This window comes from Mobula birostris, chromosome 4 (assembly GCF_030028105.1).
Source record: "Mobula birostris isolate sMobBir1 chromosome 4, sMobBir1.hap1, whole genome shotgun sequence".
Lineage (NCBI taxonomy): Eukaryota > Metazoa > Chordata > Chondrichthyes > Myliobatiformes > Myliobatidae > Mobula > Mobula birostris.
Window position 1 is genome coordinate 184,750,212 of NC_092373.1, and position 20,999 is coordinate 184,771,210.

The 20,999-nt window shown below is 39.3% G+C and overlaps 1 protein-coding gene across 3 annotated transcripts in view; it reads right to left on the reverse strand.

The window, feature by feature from the left end:
- The window catches only part of LOC140196836 (receptor-type tyrosine-protein phosphatase alpha), a 202,387-nt gene that overhangs the window by 46,276 nt on the left and 135,112 nt on the right, over nucleotides 1-20,999 (reverse strand). For 2 of the 3 annotated variants that reach the window (XM_072256682.1, XM_072256681.1), the window contains 5 exons: nucleotides 16,400-16,536; nucleotides 13,600-13,690; nucleotides 5,190-5,266; nucleotides 3,426-3,462; nucleotides 946-1,043 (listed from right to left, as the gene is read on the reverse strand). In XM_072256682.1, the coding sequence (XP_072112783.1) occupies nucleotides 946-1,043; nucleotides 3,426-3,462; nucleotides 5,190-5,266; nucleotides 13,600-13,690; nucleotides 16,400-16,536 (440 nt within the window). Of the gene's footprint in view, nucleotides 1-945; nucleotides 1,044-3,425; nucleotides 3,463-5,189; nucleotides 5,267-9,437; nucleotides 9,525-13,599; nucleotides 13,691-16,399; nucleotides 16,537-20,999 lie in introns of those variants that run through there. The other variant, XM_072256683.1, reaches the window with a different exon arrangement.

Consider the following 20,999-nt stretch of genomic DNA (forward strand, 5'->3'; position numbering starts at 1 on the left):
CTGATGCAAAATACTCGTTCAGTTCCTCTGCCATCTCCTTATCTCCCATTACAATTTCCCCAGCATCATTTTCTATCGGTCCTATATCTACTCTCACCTGTCTTTTACTCTTTATATACTTGAAAAAGCTTTTAGTATCCTCTGTGATATTACTTGCTAGCTTCCTTTCATAGTTAATCTTTTCCTTCTTAATGACCTTCTTGATTTCCTTTTGTAAGGTTTTAAAAACTTCCTAATCCTCTGTCTTCCCACTAATTTTTGCTTCCTTGTATGCCCTCTCTTTTGCTTTAACTTTGGCTTTGACTTCTCCTGTCAACCACGGTTGCATCCTTTTTCCACTCGAAAATTTCTTCTTTTTTGGAATATACCTGTCTTGCACATTCCTCACTTCTCGCATAAACTCCAGCCACTGCTGCTCTGCTGTCTTTCCCACCAGTGTCCCTTTCCAGTCAACTTTGGCCAGTTCCTCTCTCATGCCACTGTAATTTCCCTTACTCTACTGAAATACGGACACATCAGATTTCGGCTTCTCTTTTTCAAATTTCACAGTGAACTCAATCATGTTATGATCACTGCCTCCTAAGGGGTTCCTTCACCTCAATCTCTCTAATCACCTCCGGTTCATTACACAATCTCTCTAATCACCTCTGGTTCATTACACGCTATTGTTAAAGTTAGTTCTTAAAATTATTGAAAATGCTTGTTAATTGAATCTCCATACTGAGGTGCTGCAAGAATATTTGCTGAATAGAATAGTGATATACGTAGTTGCCTCAGAAATTGTATGTAGGTGCTTTTTTGCACCTGAAAAAATATTTTGCATCTGAAGAAAATGGTTACAATAATTTATCCTTTCAGTTCTTCCTTCAAATATCATGAATATGGAAATGTGCTCATATTTTTCTGGTAAAGTATGCCATTTTGCCACATAAGCTAACAAATCACCTCCTTCCGTTCTTTTAGATTTGTGACCATGACAATTGTTGCAGTATTTTGCTCCCATATCATCCTCCAGAAATCATTCACAGTTTCTTCTTTTGGCCCTGAAAGATATCAGAAGAAGAGAAGATTAACTTATAAAAACACAAATTACCTGTTTGGTAGGATTCTTCCTTCTGATCAACAAAGAAAGCAAAAGACAGTATCACAATGAAAATGAAGATTAGGAGAACACAACCGTCCAAAGCACTGTAGGAGCACAGTCCATTATCTGCATTAGGTGTCTGTGATGATTTTATTCATTTATGGTCAATCAAAAGAACATTGCAGATGAATTCCTCTATTGAAAACTATTAGGAATTATACAGTTTAATTGTACTATCGAAGTTTTGTTTTTTTTTTATTTATTCATTTACGGGATGTAGGCATTGCCAGCTAAGCCGGTATTTATTGCCCATTCCTAGTTGCCCTTGAGAAGGTGGTGATGAACTGCCTTATTGAATCACTGCGGTCCCTGAGGTATAGGTACACCCACAGTGCTGTTAGGGCAGGAATTCCATGATTTTAACCCAGTGACAATGAAGGAACAGATATATCTTTCCAAGTCAGGATGATAAGTGACTTGGAGGGGATTTGCAAGTGGTGGTGTTCCCAGGTATTTGCTGTTCTCATCCTTCTAGACGGTAGTGGTTGTAGGTCTGGAAGGTGTGGCCTGAAGAACTTTGGTGTGTTGTTGCAGTGCATTTTGTCGAGATTACACACTGCTACAATTGTTTGTCGATGGTGGAGGGATTGGATGCTTGTGGAAGGGCTACCAATCAAGTTGGCTGTCTTGTACTGAATGGTGTCAAGCTTCTGCATGCTGATGGAGCTGCACTCACCTAGGCAAGAGGCGAGTATTCCATTACACTCCTGACCTGAGCCTTGTAAATGGTGGACAGGCTTTGGGAAGTCAGGAGGTTAGTTACACACCGCAGGATTCCGTGGTAGCCACAGTGTTTACATGGCTACACCTCCCAGGATGTTGATGCCACTAAATATCAAGGGATGATGGTTACAGCCTCTCTTGTTGGAGATGGTCATTGCCTGGCATTTGCGTGGCTCAAATGTTACTTGCCACTTGTCACTCCAACCCTGCTGCATTTGGGTTTGAACTGCTTCACTATCTGAGGAGTCACGAAAGGTGCAGAACATAGTGCACTCATCTGCAAACATCCCCACTTCTGACCATATGACAGAAGGAAAGTCATTTTAAAGCAGCTAAAGATGGTTGGTCCTAGGACACTTCCCTGAGGAACTCCTGCAGTGATGTCCTGAGGATGAGATGATTGACCTCCAACACTACAACCATCTTCCTTTGTGTCAGATATGATTCCAACCAGCGGTGGGTTTCCCCCGTCATTGCCATTGACTCTATTTTAGCTACGGCACCTTGATGCCATACTCGGTCAAATGCTGCCTTGATGTCAAGGGCTATCACTCTCACCTCACCTCTGGTATTTAGATCTATGTTTGGACCAAGGAGGTGATGAGGTCAGGAGCTGAGTGGCCTTAAAGGAACCCAAACTAGGCATCTGTAAGCAGATTATTGCCAAGCAGGTGCTGCATGATAGCACTGTTGATAACCCCTTCCATTACTTTGCTGATGATTGAGATTAGGCAGTAACTAGCTGGGTTAGACTAGTCCTGTTTCTTGTGTACACGACATACCCGGGAAATCTTCCACATTGCCAGGCAGATGCTGGTGTTGTAGCTGTACTGGAATAGCTTGACTAGTGGTGTGGCAAATTCTCGAGCTCAAGACCTTTGCCGGGATTTTGTCTGGGCCCATAACCTTCGCAGTATCCAGTGTTTTCAGCCATTTCTTGATATCACATTATTATATGGAGTGAATCGGATTGGCTGCATACTGACTTCTGGAGGAGGTCGAACTGGATCATGTACTCGGCACTTCTGACTGAAGATTGCTGCAAATGCCTCAACCTTATCTTTTGCACAGGTTTGCTGGGCTCCTCTATCATTGAGGATGGGGATATTTGTGGAGCCTCCTCCTCCAGTGAGTCGTTTGATTGTCCACCACCATTCAAGGCTGGATGTGGCGGTACTACAGAGAGATCTGATCCATTCATCGTGGGAACACTTAGCTCTGTCTGTTACTTGCTGCTTATGGTGTTGGGCATGCAAATAGTCCTGTATTGAGGCTTCACCAGAGTGACACCTCACATTGAGCTATACCTGGTGTTGTTATCAGCATGCCCACCTGCACTCTTCGTTGAGCCATTGGTATTGTTCTAAATTATTCTGTATTTCATTTAAATATACAAATTGTTACTCAGTTAAACAGTAATTTGTCCTTTTTATACTTTTAACTATTTCCATGAAACCCAAACTAATTGGGGCACCATTTAACTGCGTCAAAATGTACTGGTCCCATTGCGTCCCAATTAACTGGAATACACCGTATTTACATCTGAATATTTATTTACCTTGTGCTGCTATAAACTTGTTTTTCTCTTGATAGCCCTTTAAAAAAGAAAATATAGAATTAGTACAAGATTTTTCAATGTATTTATGCATACGTCATTGCATTTATATTTCATCTCTAACTGTACGACAAGATGATGGTCAGCCACCCTATTAAAATATTTCAATCCATAAAATGAAATTCCTCCTCCAGTGGTGTTGGATAATAAGGAGTTTCAAGATTTTGAAGGAACACTGATGAAAGAATGATTATATTTTCAACTGATAACAGCATGCACCTTGCTGAGGATGACGTTCCTATATATAGAACTTTATGCGCTCATCCATGAAGCTGGTAGCGACCTTAGACTTGGATGCTGTTGTTAAAGCCTTGGAAAAAATGCTACAGTATACATCTCATGAAAAAATATGCAGATGCTAGAAATCCTGAACAACACATATAAAATGCTGGAGCAACTCAGCAGGCCAGGCAACATCTATGGAAAAGAGTAAACAGTTAATGTTTCGGGTTGAGACCCTTCATTAGGACTGAGAGAAAAATATGAGAAGTCAGAGCAAGAAGGTGGGGTCGGGGGGGGGAGGAGGAAGAATTACAAGATGGTAGCTGATAGGTGAAACCAGGAGAGGGGGTGAGGTGAAGTAAAGATTTGAAAAGTTGATTGGTTTTAGAGATAACAGGGCTAAAAAAGACCATGGGAGAAAGGGAAGATGGAGAAATACAGAGGAAGAAATGATGGACGGGTAAGAAGATAAGGCGAGAGAGGGAAAGGGGAATGGGGGAATGGTGAAGGATGGGTGGCAATTACCGCAAGTTTGAGAAATCAATGTTCATGCCATCAGATGCAGGCGACCCAGACAAAGTATAAGGTGTTGTTCCTCCAACTTGAGTGTGGCCTCATCGCGGCAGTAGAAGAGGCCATGGACTTCCAAGTCAGAATGTGTATGGGAAGCAGTACTAAAATTCCCCCAGTCCCATTTCCCTCTCTGACCTTAACTCCTTACCTGCCCATTACCTCCCTCTGTGCTCCTTCCCCACAAGAATGTTTGTATTCTGTATTCACTGGAATTCAGAATAATGAGGGGTGACCTCATTGAACCTATCGAATGGTGAACAGCCTTGATAAGAGTAGATGTGGAGAAGATGTTTCCTATGGTGGAGGAGTCTAAGACCCAGAGGACACAGCCTCAGAATAAAAGGGTATCCTTTTAGAATGGAGATAAGGAGGAATTTCTTTAGCCAAAGTGTGGTGAATCTATGGATTATGTGCCACAGGTAGCTGTGGAGGCCAAGTCTTTATGTATATTTAAAGCAGAGGTTGATAGATTCTTGATTGTTCAGGGCACAAAGGCATACAGGGAGAAGACGGGAGATTGGGGCTTAGAGGGAAATTGGATCAGCCATGATGAAATGGCAGAGCTAACTCAATAGGCCAAATAACCTAATTCTGCTCCTATATCTTATGGTCTTATAAAAGGAAGGTTATTGATGAGGCACTGTTCATGATTGGGCTGAAGATATTGCTTTGAAGTAATGTCCAGGAAGTGCAATGTTTGACATCCAACAATTATAAATGTTTTTGCACCAGGTTGGAAACAAGCATGATGTATTCCAAGTATATCTAATAATGATACAATCATTTTGTGGGCTACTCTAAACTGCTCTCATGTAACAAAGATATTGCATTTTTAAAGCAAATATTCTTAAGAAACAACTGCAAACATAAAACTAAAAAAATACTTTGTATACAAATGATTCTACAACTCACATTTATGTATGAAGCATTGATAAAGTCAGAATCTGGAACACCTTCTATTGGTATCAAGTGAACCCTTGAGTGATCATCTGATGAGAAATATGCAATTAGATCAAAAAGCCAACTTTTGTAGATAGGTAATACTCCATTATATAATTAATACAGCACATGATCTATAAATCACTTTTCAAACATTTGCACTTTCAGAAGAAACCATTAAAAGAAAATTACAATGATTCATGAGGATAAAAATTGCATCAAGTTTGATTCCTTGATAGAGGAATCCCAAACTTTCTTTATAACAATAGACAAAACCAGATTACTTGCTAATGACATACCAGATTTCTTAGATATCAGCTATCTGATATCTAAATATCAGATATTAGATATCACACTTTTTAAATCTCTCTCTCTCCCTCTCCCAGTGTAGAGAGCCCTCCTGCTTCAAAACATCCACCATTGTTCCTGTACCCAAAAAGACGAAGGTAACATGTCTGAATGACTGGTGTCCTGTTTCGCTCACCTCAATAATAAGCAAATGCTTTGAGAGGCTGATGAAGAACAACATCTGCAGCATGCTACCCCCGCCACACTGGACCCATACAATTCGCCTACTGACAAAACTGATCGACAGATGATGCAATAGCCACAGCTCTACACACCGTCCTTACACACTTGGAGAAGAGGGATGCTTATGTGAGAATGCTGTTCTTGGACTACAGTTCAGCGTTCAGCACCATAATTCCCCCCACGCTTGACATGAAGCTCAGAGATGTCGGCCTTCACTCTGCCTTGTGCAGCTGGATCCCAGACTTCCCGTCAGAACCCCGGAAGATAGTAAGAATGGGCTCCCTCACCTCTGCCCCTCAACATAGGAGCCCCTCAGGTTGACGATACTACATTAACACAGAATACTCTGCAGATGCTAGGGTCAAAGCAACACTCACAACACGCTGGAAGAACTCAGCAGGTCGGGCAGCATCCGTGAAAACGATCAGTCAAAAGGTCTGGCCCGAAACGTTGACTGATCGTTTCCACGGATGCTGCCTGACCTGTTGAGTTCCTCCAGCATGTTGTGAGTGTTGACAGTACTACATTGACTGGCTTAATCTCAAATAATAACGAGGAATTCTACAAAGAAGTCATCACGCTGACACAGTGCTGTCAAGAAAACAGCTCTCCCTCAATGTCACAAAAACAAAGGAGCTAGTTGTGGACTACAGGAAGTATGGAGACAGGCTAACCCCTATTGACATCACTGGATCTGGGGCTGAGAGGGTGAATAGCTTTAAGTTCCTCGGCATACACATCACTGAGGATCTCAAGTGGTCTGTACATACCATCTGTGTGGTGAAAAAAGCAGAACAGCGCCTCTTTGACCTCAGATGGTTGAAGAAGTTTGGTATAGGCCTCCAAATTCTAAGAACTTTCTATAGGAGCACAATTGAGAGCATCTTGACTGGCTGCACACTGCCTGGTACGGGAACTGTACTTCCCCCAATTGCAGGACTCTGTAGAGAGTGGTGCAGACAGCCCAGCTCAATTTCTACTTCTACTACTACGTCGACCTAGGCCTAGGGGGCCGGCGTTGGACAAAGGCCAGCTCATCTGTAGATGTGTACTTCCCACTATTCAGGACATTTACAGAAGGAGGTGCATAAAAAGGGCCCAAAGGATCATTGGGGACCCAAGTCACCCCAACCACAAACTGTTCCAGCTGTTACCATCCAGGAAACAGTACTGCAGCATTACAGCCAGGACCAACAGGCTCCAAGACAGCTTCTTCCACCAGGCCATCAGACTGATTAATTCACGCTGACACAATTGTATTTCAATGTTATATTGACTGTCCTGTTGCACATACTATTTATTACAAATTACTATAAATTGCACATTACAGAAATGTAACATTAAGATTTTTACTCTTCATGTATGTGAAGGATATAAGAAATATAAAGGCAATTCAATTTCACAGGTTTTGAAACCCATGTACCTATTATTTACATCTACCTGAAATTGTTAGGCAATAATTTCTTTCTTCAGATAAATGACCAATCAAAATTATTGAAGGAGGACAAATGAATAAACTTTATTCCTCCTTTAAAGTTAATGCAATCATTAGCCAAATAAACAATTTGTTAGAGGCAGAGTACAGGAACATAGAGACACCAGTGATATAAGATCATGACAAAAACCTTTCCCCCAGTGTTAGCAAAACAACAGAGCTGGTCATTATCTTCAGGAACTGGGGTGGTGCACATGCTCTTGTCTACATCAACAGTGCTGAGAATGGGAGGGTTATGAGTTTCAAGTTATTTGGTGTGAATATCACCAATGGCTGTCCTGGTCCAACTGTGTTGATTCCGCAGCCAAGTAAACTGACCAGCACCTCTACTTCTTCAGGAGGCTAAAGAAACTTGGCATGACTGCTTTAATCCCTCATCATTTTTTTTAATCAAAGCATCATGGTGAATATCTATCCAGATGTATCATGGCTGGGTACTGCAAGAAACTGCATAGTTGTAGACAGAGCTCAGCATATTAGAGAAACCTGCCTCCTCTCCAGTGACTCTAGCCATGCTTCTTGCTGCCTTAGTGATGTAGCCATTGTAATCCCATCCCGGACATTCTCTCTTCCCACCCCCTCTGTTGGGTAGAAGATACAAAAGCCTGAAAGTACATACCACCAAGCTCAACTGCTTCCATCTCACAGCCAACTGAATGGTTCCCTAGTTGTTTCATATATATAGATTCTACCTACCTTGTTATGACCTTGCCCCTTTTGGTCTAAGCGCACTGCACTTTCTCTGTACTGTAACACATCATTCTGTATTCTGTTGTTGTGTTTCCTTATGCCATCTCAATGCACTATTGTACTGAATTCATCCTGCTTAGACGGTATGCAGGACAAGATTTTCACAGTACCTTGGTACATGAGAATAATAAATTGTGCCCAGCAGCAATGATTCTCATCTTGACTCATGTAAGGTATCAGAGGGTAAGCAACTTTTTGTGCAACATGGACAAATTTTGCATTGATTTTGGGAAGAAGTTGTCAAAAGAAAAAAAACCTTTGTATATAGCTTGAGTGAAATATAAAACTCTACTAATTTAAAATCTGAAGCATGCTTCTGCATGTGAACATAGATGTTATGATGCAATATCTACTGTGCATTCAGTAATAATATTCTCAATATATGAATGCTTAGTGTTGAAAATTTGTGATAGGAGATATTTGCAACCACAAGTACTTCTCACATTATTAAATAAAGTCATCAAATTTAATCAAGAAAATATGAAAGCATTTAGACACTCAATCGGTAGTGGTTTTCATTTCCAAGATTCAAATCCAGATCAATGGTAGAGACAATATTCCAAGTGACAGAATTAATCTGTATTTGGACAGGAATATTCAAAAAGCCTTCATTAAAGGACAACCCTGTGGTTAGGTGTGTCGATGAGGGTAGTGCCATTCATGCAATCTACACAGATTTTAGCAAAATCTTCAATAACAACCCATACAGAAGGGATCCAGGAACAGATGGCAAATTGGATCTAAGAATGTTTAGTGCTAGGGCAAAGTGTGATGGTTGAGAGCTGACTTTATAACTGTAGACATGTGACTAAATCTTCATCATTGGTTATATGCATTAACCATCTGAATGCATATGTAAGAAATATGACAAATTAGTTCACAAATGCTATCAAAATTGGTGGTGCTGTTGGATGCGAGGGTACTAGTCTTTAGTTACAGAATAATAATATGGGCACAGCAATGACAGGTGGAATTTCATCCTGAAAATATAGAGCAATGCATTTTGGGAGGACTCTTAAGTCTTGGGCCCTAGGAAGTAAAGGAAACAGACAGAGAGACATTAGTGAATATGTCCAAAGATCTCTGACAGCATTGGCATAGACAGATAAGGTGATAGCAGCACTTGGGATACTTGTATTAATTAGCTGGGACAAGAATATAAGAGAACGAGAAAATGGAGCTCAAGATGCAATTATATAAAACATTACTTAGGCCACTGTTGGAATGCAGTGTGTCGAGCTGGTGGTTACTCTTTAAAAAGAATATGATTACACTGGAGAAGATGCAGAGGAGAATCACCAAAGTTCAAAGTACATACTCTATAATCCAATAACAGAATCAATGAAAGACTGCACAATAGGGTGGACAACCAGTGTGCAAATGATAACAAACTGCAAATACAAGAAGAAAAAAATAATAATATATAAGTAATAAATATTGAGAACCTGAGATGAAGTGACTTTGAAAGTGAGTGGGTTGTGGGAACTGTTCAATGATGGGGCAAGTGAAGCTGAGTGAAGTTATCCCCTCTGGTTTAAGTGCTTGATGGTTGTGGGGTAATAACTTCTCAGTCTGAGTCCTGAAGCTCCTGTACCTTCTTCCTGATGACAGCAGCAAAAAGAAAGCATGACGTGGTGTGGGTCCCTGATGATGGATGCTGCTTTCCTGCGATAACATGCTATGTAGATGTACTAAAGATTGGGGAGGGCTTTACCGTGATGGACTTGGCCACATCCATTACTTTTTGTAGGATTTTCCGCTTAAGAATTTTGGTGTTTTCAGTAGACTAAACATTGCAAACCATCCCTCTATGTACAGGTCTTCAACAGAAACTAGACCCTTCTCCCTCCAAGCATGGTAGGTTTTATCTGACCATGAAGGTAGAAAGGAATGATTGAAACAGATTGGTGGTTGTACAGAGGTCTCTGGTAAATTCAGAACGCTCCTAATCTGATTTAGAATTCTGATATAATTTTTCAAAGCAAAACCCAAACTTTTTGAAGTCCCAGGCTTCTCTAACTTAGGGAACAGCATGGCTGGCAAGGAGGAATTGACAACAGAGTTAGACTCCATACATAGCCACAAGGGAGCCCCAGGGGCTAGGTTATCCGGAGCCCCCTGTTGCCAAAACATTAAAGCCCTAGCATTGACAGCCCAATAATAGTGTCTAAATACATGTAATCCCAGCCCTCCTTCAGACTTGGGCTTTTGTAAATGAATTTTCAAAATCCTATGATTCTTATAATTCCAGATATAACACAATATTATGGAGTCCAATCCATTCAGTCTGCTGAAAGAAAAATTTGAGCTGCCTCATTCGCACTTTCTTCATTACTTACAAATCAGACACTACATTCAATCTAAGATTTGTAATTTTGAAATCCTTCCAGGGAAACATATGTTTTTTGATATTTTAAAGAACCCTCCTGACTCCAGGCATCTCGTTTCTAAGTTTGTACGTTTGTTTGATAATTGCATTGTAGGGTCTACGGTGAAGATTAGAGATGCCTGGACAGAGGAGTTGGGCATTGAATTATCTGAAGCTGCCTGGGATAAGTGTTTGTCTATGATACGGGCTTGCTCTGTTAATAGCAGGCACCAAATGATCCAGATTACAGTTGTCCACCGTCTCTAAACTTAGATTGCACAGGATTTACCCTTCTGTCTCGCCACTGTGTGATAGATGCCAAGGGACAGAAGCCACGTTGTCACACACCTTTTGTTTTTGCCCATTACTGACCGGATTTTGGTCCAAAATAGTCGACTGGTACTCAAAGGTCTATAAGAGATCCTTCCCCTTGGAAGCTGGTCTCGCTATATTTGGCTGCTCGCAATCTACTATTTGTTTCCCTGCAGCCATACAATAGTCTCTGATGCTGGGGCGAATTGTTGCCAAAAGACTTATCTTGAGGGAATGGAAATCACCTTTTCCCCCTTCCTTTCGGAGATGGATGGCTGATATGATCTCAGTCATACAGATGGAGAAACTTAGGTTCTTGAGAACCAATTCAATTAAAAAATTTTCGGCTATCTGGGATCCATTTCTTGCCTACCTGGATGAGGCCAGGGGCAGATGAGCAATTTCCCCCCAGCTGATTTCTCACGGCCCTCATTTGAGATTTAATGTTTAGTATTTTTGAGCACTTTGTACAATGGGCATCCCTCTAATGTTATGTCCCTTTTTTTTTGCTTATTTCATTTTTATACATGTCTGAGCTGGTATGTTCTTGTTGACTTCATTGCTTTTTTTTGAAAATTTTGAAAATAAAGTATTAAAAAGAAAAGAATTTTGGTGTTTTCATACCAGGCTGTGATGCAGCTAGCCAATATACTCTCCACCACACATCTGGAAGTTTATCAAAGCTTTAGATGTCATACCAAATCTTCTCAAACTTCTAAGGAAGTAGAGGTGCTGCTGTGCTTTCTTCATTATTGTACTTACACGCTGGGCCCAGAGCAGGTCTTCTGAAATGATAACACTGAGGAATTTAAAGCTCCACCAGGATGTTGACTGAATTGAGCAGTTTAGGTAAGAAAGAATATGGATGGGATGGTTTGTTTTCTTTGGAGTAGAGGAGGCTGAGAATAAATCATGAAAAATTGAGGGGAATAGCTAGGAGGGATAGGCAGCAACACTTCCCTTAGCAGAGGTATATCTAAACAGGTCCATAGGTTTAAGATGCGCGGTAGGCGATTTAGAGAAACAGCTGGAAGGATTTTTTTTTCACCCAAAGGGTGCTTGTTATTCAGAGCACACTGCCTCAGAGGATGGTGGTGGCAGATATTTCATCATCATAAATGGTACTTAGAACAGCACTTGAAACACCAGACAGCATCCATGAAAATAGGATTAGCTTGGACTTGTACTTTACAGTAGCATAGGCACTTTGGGCCAAAGGGCCCGTTTTCATAGTAGCTTATGACTATGTTCTTCCTAAAGCACACCAGTTTCACAAAGACAAAAAACAAAATGTGGTCAGCTGTCTTTTTGAACTACTGTAGCCTTTTTAGTGAAGGTGAATTGTGCTGTGAATACGGAGCTCCAGGATTGAGACCAGTAATAATATGGGTCAGCCAACCATGTATTTCCAAATCAGGATGCACAATGTGGCAAGGATTTCAGAGGTACTGTAAGAGTAGCCTAGACAAGTAACAGCAGTGCATTTCATAGATGGTACACACTGCACCCACCATGCATCAATGGCAGATAGAATGTGTAGTCAGGAATCTTGATGATGTGTTGCCGATTTATCTTGGAAGGCTCTGAGCTTCTTGATGGAGCTGCACTTTTCCTTGAATGCATACCAAGCCACTTGACACATGCCTTCCAGATAACGGTAGGGTTTGGGACATTAGGAGACAAGTCGCCTGCCAGAAGATTCCCAATCTCTGATCTGCTCTTTAACCGATTGTATATATAGCAGATCCAGTTGAGTTTCAGGTCAACAATAAACATTTACTATATTTATGGTGGTGGGATCAATGTTGGTAATATCACTGAATATTAAGGGTAAATAGTTAAACTATTGTTGGAGATGGTACCTTTGAGTTGCAAAACTGCTACTTAGCCCTGAAATGTTGAAGTTTAGTTTTGTGCAGTCAAGAGCTGCTCCATTTACTAAGGAATGGTGAATAGTGCAAACTAAGAGTGCAACCACCCATCCAATATGCCTTTTTGTGATTTTATGATGGAAGAGCATTGATTGAGATAGCCATTGACCATGACTACACTTAATATTAGGAAATCACACTTGGTCAAATGCTGCTTTGATGTCAAGGTCAGTCCATCTCAAGTTACTTCTTGAACTGAGCTCTTGAGCCCACGCTTAAAATGTGCAGCCAGAAGATTCAGATTAATTTATTACATGTACATCGAGACATAGAGTGAAATGTGTTGTTGCATTAGCAACCAACACAACCTAAGGATGTGCTAGCGGCAGCCTGCAAGTATCACCACACATTCCAGCACCAACAGAAATGCCCACAATAGATGCGGTGGAAGTAGATATAATAGCGTCACTGTAGATGCACTTAAGACAGGCACATGAACAGGAAAGGAATGGAGGGATATAGGCCATCAGCAGGCAGATGTGTAATCTAAATTGGTATCCTTACGGGCTAAAAGGGCCTGTTTTATATTCTATTCAGGCCGGTTTCTCTGATGTTCGGAACATTACTAAGAAGTTGAGACAGATTTATTTAACATTTCTTATGCAGTGTCTGTTTTAATGCATTTTTCTTTAGGTTATTTTGCTTAATTAACTATTCCATATTAAAGAGGTAGTGTGTCAAACCTCAATATTATGAATACAAATAACATGTTGAATAGAATAACTGACAAGTTTAGAAATTCTGAATCAATGATTTCTAGGAAGAACATCAGATGAAGGCAAGGACAATTATCCTGAGTAGCTCAATTATAAGGTTCTACTAGATGAGGAAGCTGCAGGGTCACTGATGAATGAGCTTTCCAATCTAAAGAGGTATTCAAAATGAAGCAAAGAAATTCCTACAAAACAACTATTTAGTGTGTTACATGATAGCCAGTAACAATAAAAATCATCATTTGCCATAATATAATTTCTTGGATTTAGTGTGGTTACATACAAGGAAGGATGTTAACATATCGATTTTTCTCTTTATTTTCTTCCTTCGATGCAGCTTCGCAAGTGGCCTGAATTGGACATGCAGGGAGAGCCTGTGTAACCATGGAAACATGATACATATTACTATATTGCTGAAAAAAAGAGACCATCTCTGAAAATCTGAACACTGAAGATTTAATACATACTAGTAATTTCAAATCCCCAATTTATTCCCAAGTAGTTAATAATTTAAAAAGTATTGTTTTATATTAAATCAGTAACAAATTAGTACACAAAAAGTTATACCTGAATTTAATAAAGTAATACGTATATTGAATATGTAGTGCTTTCAGGAATTTTTACCATACCAATTCAGCCTGGATACAGCATAAACTAGCTGGGTGGATTTTACAGCAGACACCTTTACATCAAATTAACAGCACAACTGAAAAGTAGCTAAATAGAGAAGTCAACACTAAACGTAAAGATAGTAATAATAAAATCAATATAACTATCAGCTATTGCATTAACCAAATTGTTATATGTGGAACACGCTATTTAATTTTAAATGGAGATACAAAGATTAATAAATTCAGGCAGTATAAATTGCCACCAGTATATGATAGAGTTGATGTATGTAATAGTAGTTTTCAGAAAAAATTAACTACCCATTGCTGAAGACTTTCTTGTGAGGAAGTCGCACGTTTCTCATGAAAATAAAAAATGGGATTAGTGTAAATGGATATTTAATGGTTTTCACACAATGACCACTACATGTGAGATGCCTGTCAGCGTGATGAATGTAGGGTGTTGATTACAACCAGGACTATGCCAAGCTGTTAACAGATCTTCATGGTGATAGTGAAAGCAGAACCTTTGCTGCTGAAATATTGTGAAAATCAGGTTCACCAAAGGTTCGACAAGTAAGAAACTGCAAAATTATTTTTTCTAAGAGGAGGACAACAAACTCAGTAAGATTGAGAGAACAATTAAGGATGCATGCGAAGATGCAAAGGGATCAGAGAGCCATGGCAGAGATAAGGAGAGCCATGGGCATAACCAAAGATATTGGTTGGGGAGTTTAATGGAGGGGGAAATTAAGGAGGGAGGAATAGAATGTCCTGATACACTTGGATGGGAGCTGTAGGCTAAGGATTTTAAAAATAGACAGGAAGGACGAAAGAGGATGGAAAGCTTAGTGAACTATTGGAGAGAATGGGACTGGAGAAAAAGATGAGGTGTGTGCATTGCTGATAGCCAAACTTCAAAGATGAATGGATAAGACAAGTGGCAGAAGGCACTAACAGGAGAGAGATTTCCTTAAGGGAAAAGGATCAAGACTTTTTTTGTGACAAAACTAATTTTATACAATATACAGTACAGCCAAAATTTATAGCAAATAGTAATAGAAGAAGCTATGAACACTTTGTACCGTAGTGTTATTCTGCATATAATTTTTAAAATTGTAAACAATATTGCACTTTAAATGATATATTATCTTCAGAGCATGCACCGTGATTGACAACTTCCTCACAAGAAAGTCTTCAGCAATAGGTAACTTACAATTTTCTGAAAACCGCCATTATGGTCTTTATTGGGTTGAGTCTTCCTAATAACAGAATAACTACTGCACTGATGTCTCCAAATTTTAAGGAGCACCTCTGGGTGCTGTATTTAAATACATCATTATTGTTGTTAGAAATAAAATACATTCACATTGGTTCACTTAGAGTTGCTCATATTAAAACATATTCCAATGATAAGACTGTAAGTTGCATCTATCCATATATTAGATATGCAAACTACTGGGTAAACTATATTAAAAAAACCTTCAGTATTGCTAATCCTCAAAATTAGAAGAACGAAAATGTTCACACAAAAAGAATTAAAACTTACTATGTTACTCCAAATGCGTAAGCATATTTAAAATGTGAATGGATTCAGTAATATAAAGGAAGTCAAGCTCAGATTTGGCAAGTAGAATCTTACATTTTCTCAGATACACAGATATATACAATATTGTAAACAAGATAAATGCAAATTCCAACAAATATTCTTTTAAGTAGTGAACAAGGCATTATAGACTGACATCATCTTAAGCTTTTTCACAGGAGTAACGAGCACACTAAATAAAATTATTGAAAAGATATATGATTTGCATCCTGTGCATTTTCTATAACAAACCTGAGAAAGTGATTAATGAGACAATCCAATCACAAACAAGAGAAAAATCTGCAGATGATGGAAATCCAAGCAATACACACAAAATGCTTGTGGAACTCAGCAGGCCAGACAGCAGACTGAACTGGTGGTAAAAGACTTGGAAATGGAAATCAGAAAGTAGCAAACACTACAGGTTTGATGTCTATAGAAAACTATGCCTCTTCCAACTGAATGTCACTCTATGCAGAAGCAGTTGTGATGAATGTCGAAGGCTGTGGCACGCTGAGAGCAAAGGGGAAATGTATCTGTTCATGTAGAATTCAACATTGTACACTTGAATGATAACAGTGAACAGTGCATAGTGGAGATAAAGGAGGAAACTTCGTACAAACCATCATGGGGCTCTAGAAATAACAGTGCCAATGGACAGATGTGGTTGGGAAAAGAAACAAAAAATGTTGCCAATGGAACTATTTTTGGTTAAGAGTAGAAGCAGGTCAAGGTTAAGACACACCCCTTCAGATGCACAAAAGTGGAAGAGGTTTGGAGGAGGATCATGGCCAATCAGGCCAACAGTTGGAGACTGAGAAAGAGTAATACACAACACTCAAGACTCAAAAGAATTTCAGATGCAGAGTTAATGAAGTAAAGAAATTTACATTAAATTCTTCTCTGAAAAGCTTGTTGTCATCTGCCATTCGTCGATTAGCTTCTTCTTCCAATTTTTCAATAGATAGAGGTGGATACTTTCGGTTTGTGCTTGGAGATCTTGCTAACAATGGCATGCTTTGAAGCTCTGAATGAAAAGAATACAGGCAGATCCATCAGAAATATGCTAAGTGTAAGGCTTGAGTATAAAATGTTTTCTAACTTCTTTAACAGCATAGTTAATAGTCATGGAAACCAGAAGTTGTAGAACAGAAATTGAAGTGTATAAACATACAGGCATACAAACAAGCTTTAGAGTATACTTTATAAATGTGCACGAATCTCTCTTAAACCCTCCAAGAATACATAAAACTATTACAGAAACAAATTTGCAATGCAGCTTTTTGTCGCCAGTACATAATATAGCAAGTAGCCAGAGTGCCCTTTAGACTACTTCAGTCATTCATTTCGTTAGCAATCATGGGACATACTAAATTAGCACTGTCTCACTTTCTTTTACACACTTGTTTTAACAGATTGATATGTTCCCCCTCAACAATTTATAATTACCCAATTTAAACTGGAGGATATAGATTTGGAGTGAGAGGGAGGAGATCTATAAATTTTTCACACAAAGTGAAACTGATAGGTGAAATGAATTGCCAGAGGAAGTACTAGAAATAAGAACAGTAAAACAATTTAAGAGGCATCCTGACAATTGCCTGAATGAACAGGGCATAGAAGGATATGAAGTTAATGCAGTAAAATGGGATTAGGATAGAAAGGTATGATGGTCAGCATAGCTGCAGCTGGCCAAAGGGACTGTTCCTATGCTGTATAACTCTAAAATATCATCTTGTTTGGCAGGCTCCTTTGTGTTTCCAATCTACTTGATAAAATTTGACATCCATGGCAATAAAGTACCAAGCTGAATGAATCTCAAGTTAGTATATGGTGATATATATTGTATGTACTTTGACAATAAATCTCAGGGTAGAATATGGTGACATATATGTATTTTATAGTGAATTAAAACTTTGAAGTAGTGAGAAAATATTGCTTTATAATGAGATAATGATTAGGTGCTGGAATGGACTCGATAATAGCGCTCTTCCCTCAAGTTAGTTCAAGGCAACATCCAAAAACACCTGGACATAAATTAAATTGAAACTTAGTAATACATTAAGAAACCAATTTTCAAGAAATAAAAACTTCTGTTGAAATATTAAAATAAAGCCTTTACTGTTGGTAAGCGTGTTATATCTATAAAAAGGTAGCTTTTCTAATGTACTAGTAAGTATTTCTTTACCAACCAAAATTATTACAAATAACTTGTCATTTATCCACCCCATTACCAATTGTTGGTCTTATACTCATACACAAGTTATCCGTCACCTTTCCCCACATTCAATTAATTGAAAGCAAAACACTTCGGTATTCTGCTTTAGAAAAGTGCACAACAATCTGTTAGTGCAATATGCTCACACCTCCTAATTCTATGTTGCTGAATTCACATTGCAATTAATGAACTTTGCATGGAAGCATCAGCAGTGACCTATGCAACACTTTTCACAACTGCAACTTTCATGCCAAATTGTGAAAAGATGCCCACGATTGTTTGCCAAAGCTGCAGAATTGAGTTGAGACCAGCGGGAAGGTAGGGTGATATGCCAGGTCCTCAGCGCCTACATTGCACAACATTTAATTATGTTAAATTCAGTTAATTTGAATAGATAGCGTCAGAGGTGTTAAAAATCACCCATGAGACAGCTTTCAAAGCTTGGGATACCACCTCGATGACAATTCATTTTTGCAGCTATTTTATGGCAACATATTCTGCATATTATTAGGGAGCTTAAGGTAAAAGAACTCTGAAGAGGCAGTGATCACAATACGATTGAGTTCAAGTTGAAATATCATAGGGAGGAAGTAAAGTCTGACGTAGCAGTATTTCAGTGGATGAAAGGAAATTATAGTGGTATAAGAGAGGAGTTGACTGGGCTGAATTAAATTGGAAGATGTTGGCAGGGATGACAGCAGAACAGCAATGGCATGAGTTTCTGGGAAAAATGAGGAAGGTGCAGGATAGATGTATTCCAAAAATGAAGAAATACTCAAATGGTAAAATACTACAACTGTGGCTGACAAGGGAAGTCAAAGCCAATGTAAAAGCAAAAGGGAGGGCAAACAACAAAGCAAACATTTGGCAGGAAGATAGAGGATTGGGAAGCTTTTAGCAACGTACAGAGAGCAACTAAAAGAATCAATAGGAGGGAAATGAAAGCAAGCTAGCAAACACTATCAAAGAGAATAGTAAAAACTTTTTCAAGTATGTAAAGAAAAACAAAAGAGAGATGAGAGTGGATATAGGACCACTAGAAAATGAGGCCAGAGAAATAATAACAGGGAACAAGCAGGTGTCAGATGAACAAAATGAGTATTTTGCATTAGTTTTCACTGTGGGAGACACTAGCAGAGTGCCCAATATTGAAGGATATGAGGAAGAGAAGTGAGTTCAATTACTGTTACAAGAAAGAAGGAGCTCAAAAAGATGAAGGATCTAAGGGTACATAAGTCACCCGGAACAGATGAATTGCGCCCAAAAGATTGTGGAGGCATTAGCAATGATCTTCCAAAAATCATTGGACTCTGGAATGGTACCAAAGGACTGGAAAATTGAAAATATCACTCTATTCTTTAAGAAAGGAGGAAGGAAGCAGAAAAGAAATTATAGAGCAGTTAGCCTGACCTCAGTGGTTGGAAAGGTGTTGGAGTCAACTGTTAAGGATGAGATTATGGAGTACTTGGTGACACAGAACAAGATAAGACAAAGTCAGCATGGTTTCCTTAAGGGAAAGTCTTGCCTTATGAACTCTTTGAGGAGATTACAAGAAGATAAAGCAGATGCAGTGGATGTTGTATATTTGGACTTTCAGAAGGCCTTTGACAAGGTGCCACACGAGGCTGCTTACCAAGCTAAGAGCCCACGGCATTACGGGAAAGTTACTGGCATGGTTAGTGCACTGGCTGAGTAGTAGGAGGTAGCAAGTGGGAATAAAAGGATTCCTTTTCAGTGGGTTGCCAGTGACTAGTGGTGTTCCGCAGGGGTCGCTATTGGGACCACTTCTTTTTAAGTTGTATATCAATGATATAGTTGATAGAATAATGGCTCTGTTGGCAAGTTTGCAGATGATAGGTAGATTAGTGGAGGGACAGGTAGTGTTGGGGAAACAGGTAGGGTGCAGAAAGTCTTGGAGAATGGGCAAGAAAATGGAAATAAAATACAATGTTGGAAAATGCATGGTCATACACATTGGTAGAAGAAATAAATTTGTAGACAATTTGCTAAACAGGAAGAAAATCCTTGTGCAAAAGAACCCAAAGGTTAACTTGCAAGTAGAGTCGGTGGTGAGGAAAGCAAATACAATGTTAGTGCTCATTTCAAGAGGTCTAGAATACAAGAACAGGAATGTGATGCTGAGGTTTTATAAGGCACTGCTGAGGCCTCACCTTGAGTATTTTGAACAGTTTTGGGTTCCTCATCTAAGAAAAGATGTGTTGGTATGGCAGAGGGTTCAGAGAAGCTTCACAAGGATGATTCCAGGAATGAAAAGGTTATCATATGAGAAATGTTTGATGGTCTGTACTTTGGGACTGGAATTTAGAAGGATGGGAGAGGGGATTTCATTGAAACCTTTCAAATTTTGGAAGGCCTAGACAGAGCAGATGTGGAAAGGATGTTTCCCATGGTGAGGGAGTCTAGGATGAGAGGGCACAGCCTCAGGATAGGCAGGCGTTTAGCCAGAGAGTGGTGAATTTGTGACCACAAGCGCTGTAGAGGCCATGTCGTTGGGAGTATTTACAGATTCTTGACTGGACATGGATTTAATGGTGGAGCAGACTCACTGGACCAAATCGCCTAATTATGCTCCTACGCCTTACATTCTCACCTTCAAGTGATGGTACTATGACATAGAACCAGTGATATTAAGTGAGTCATGACAGATATACATGTTAAATTAAGGATGATATGCAATTCTGGATCTACCCAACCTTAAAATCTGTTTTATCAGCCTAACTCAGTGGATAAGCTGGAAAAAAAAAGCTTTTTTTTTCTATATACCTTACATATTAAGGGGACGAAGAATTTAGGTTTTGGAGTCATTGTTGAAGTATTAAGGTGATGTAAAATGTTCTGCAGGAGTCACATAGCATAATCAAATGATCCCACTGGTAGTGATTTGGTGAAGCATTTTAGTAAAGTGGATATCAATCTACTAAACTGCTATTCCGGGTGGTTGTAAACCTATACTCATTGAAACACGCGGTAAATGATCAGCAATTTTTTAAAGAGGTAGAGGGTCTTCAGGGAAATTAGATGATGAGACAGGTGCTCCACAGATTAGAATTGCTGAGTACAGTTGACCAGCAGGTCAATTATGATTGATTCCTGTATTTGAAATAGATTTAGATATAGTCAAAAGCAGGTAAATTCCAGTTTCCAGCCATAGGAAATTAATGAGTTGGCATTTTACAACAGTACTATATGACATATGCAAATAGTGATACAACTAAATGGATGGCCTTATCCCATATTATCAAGATTATTCA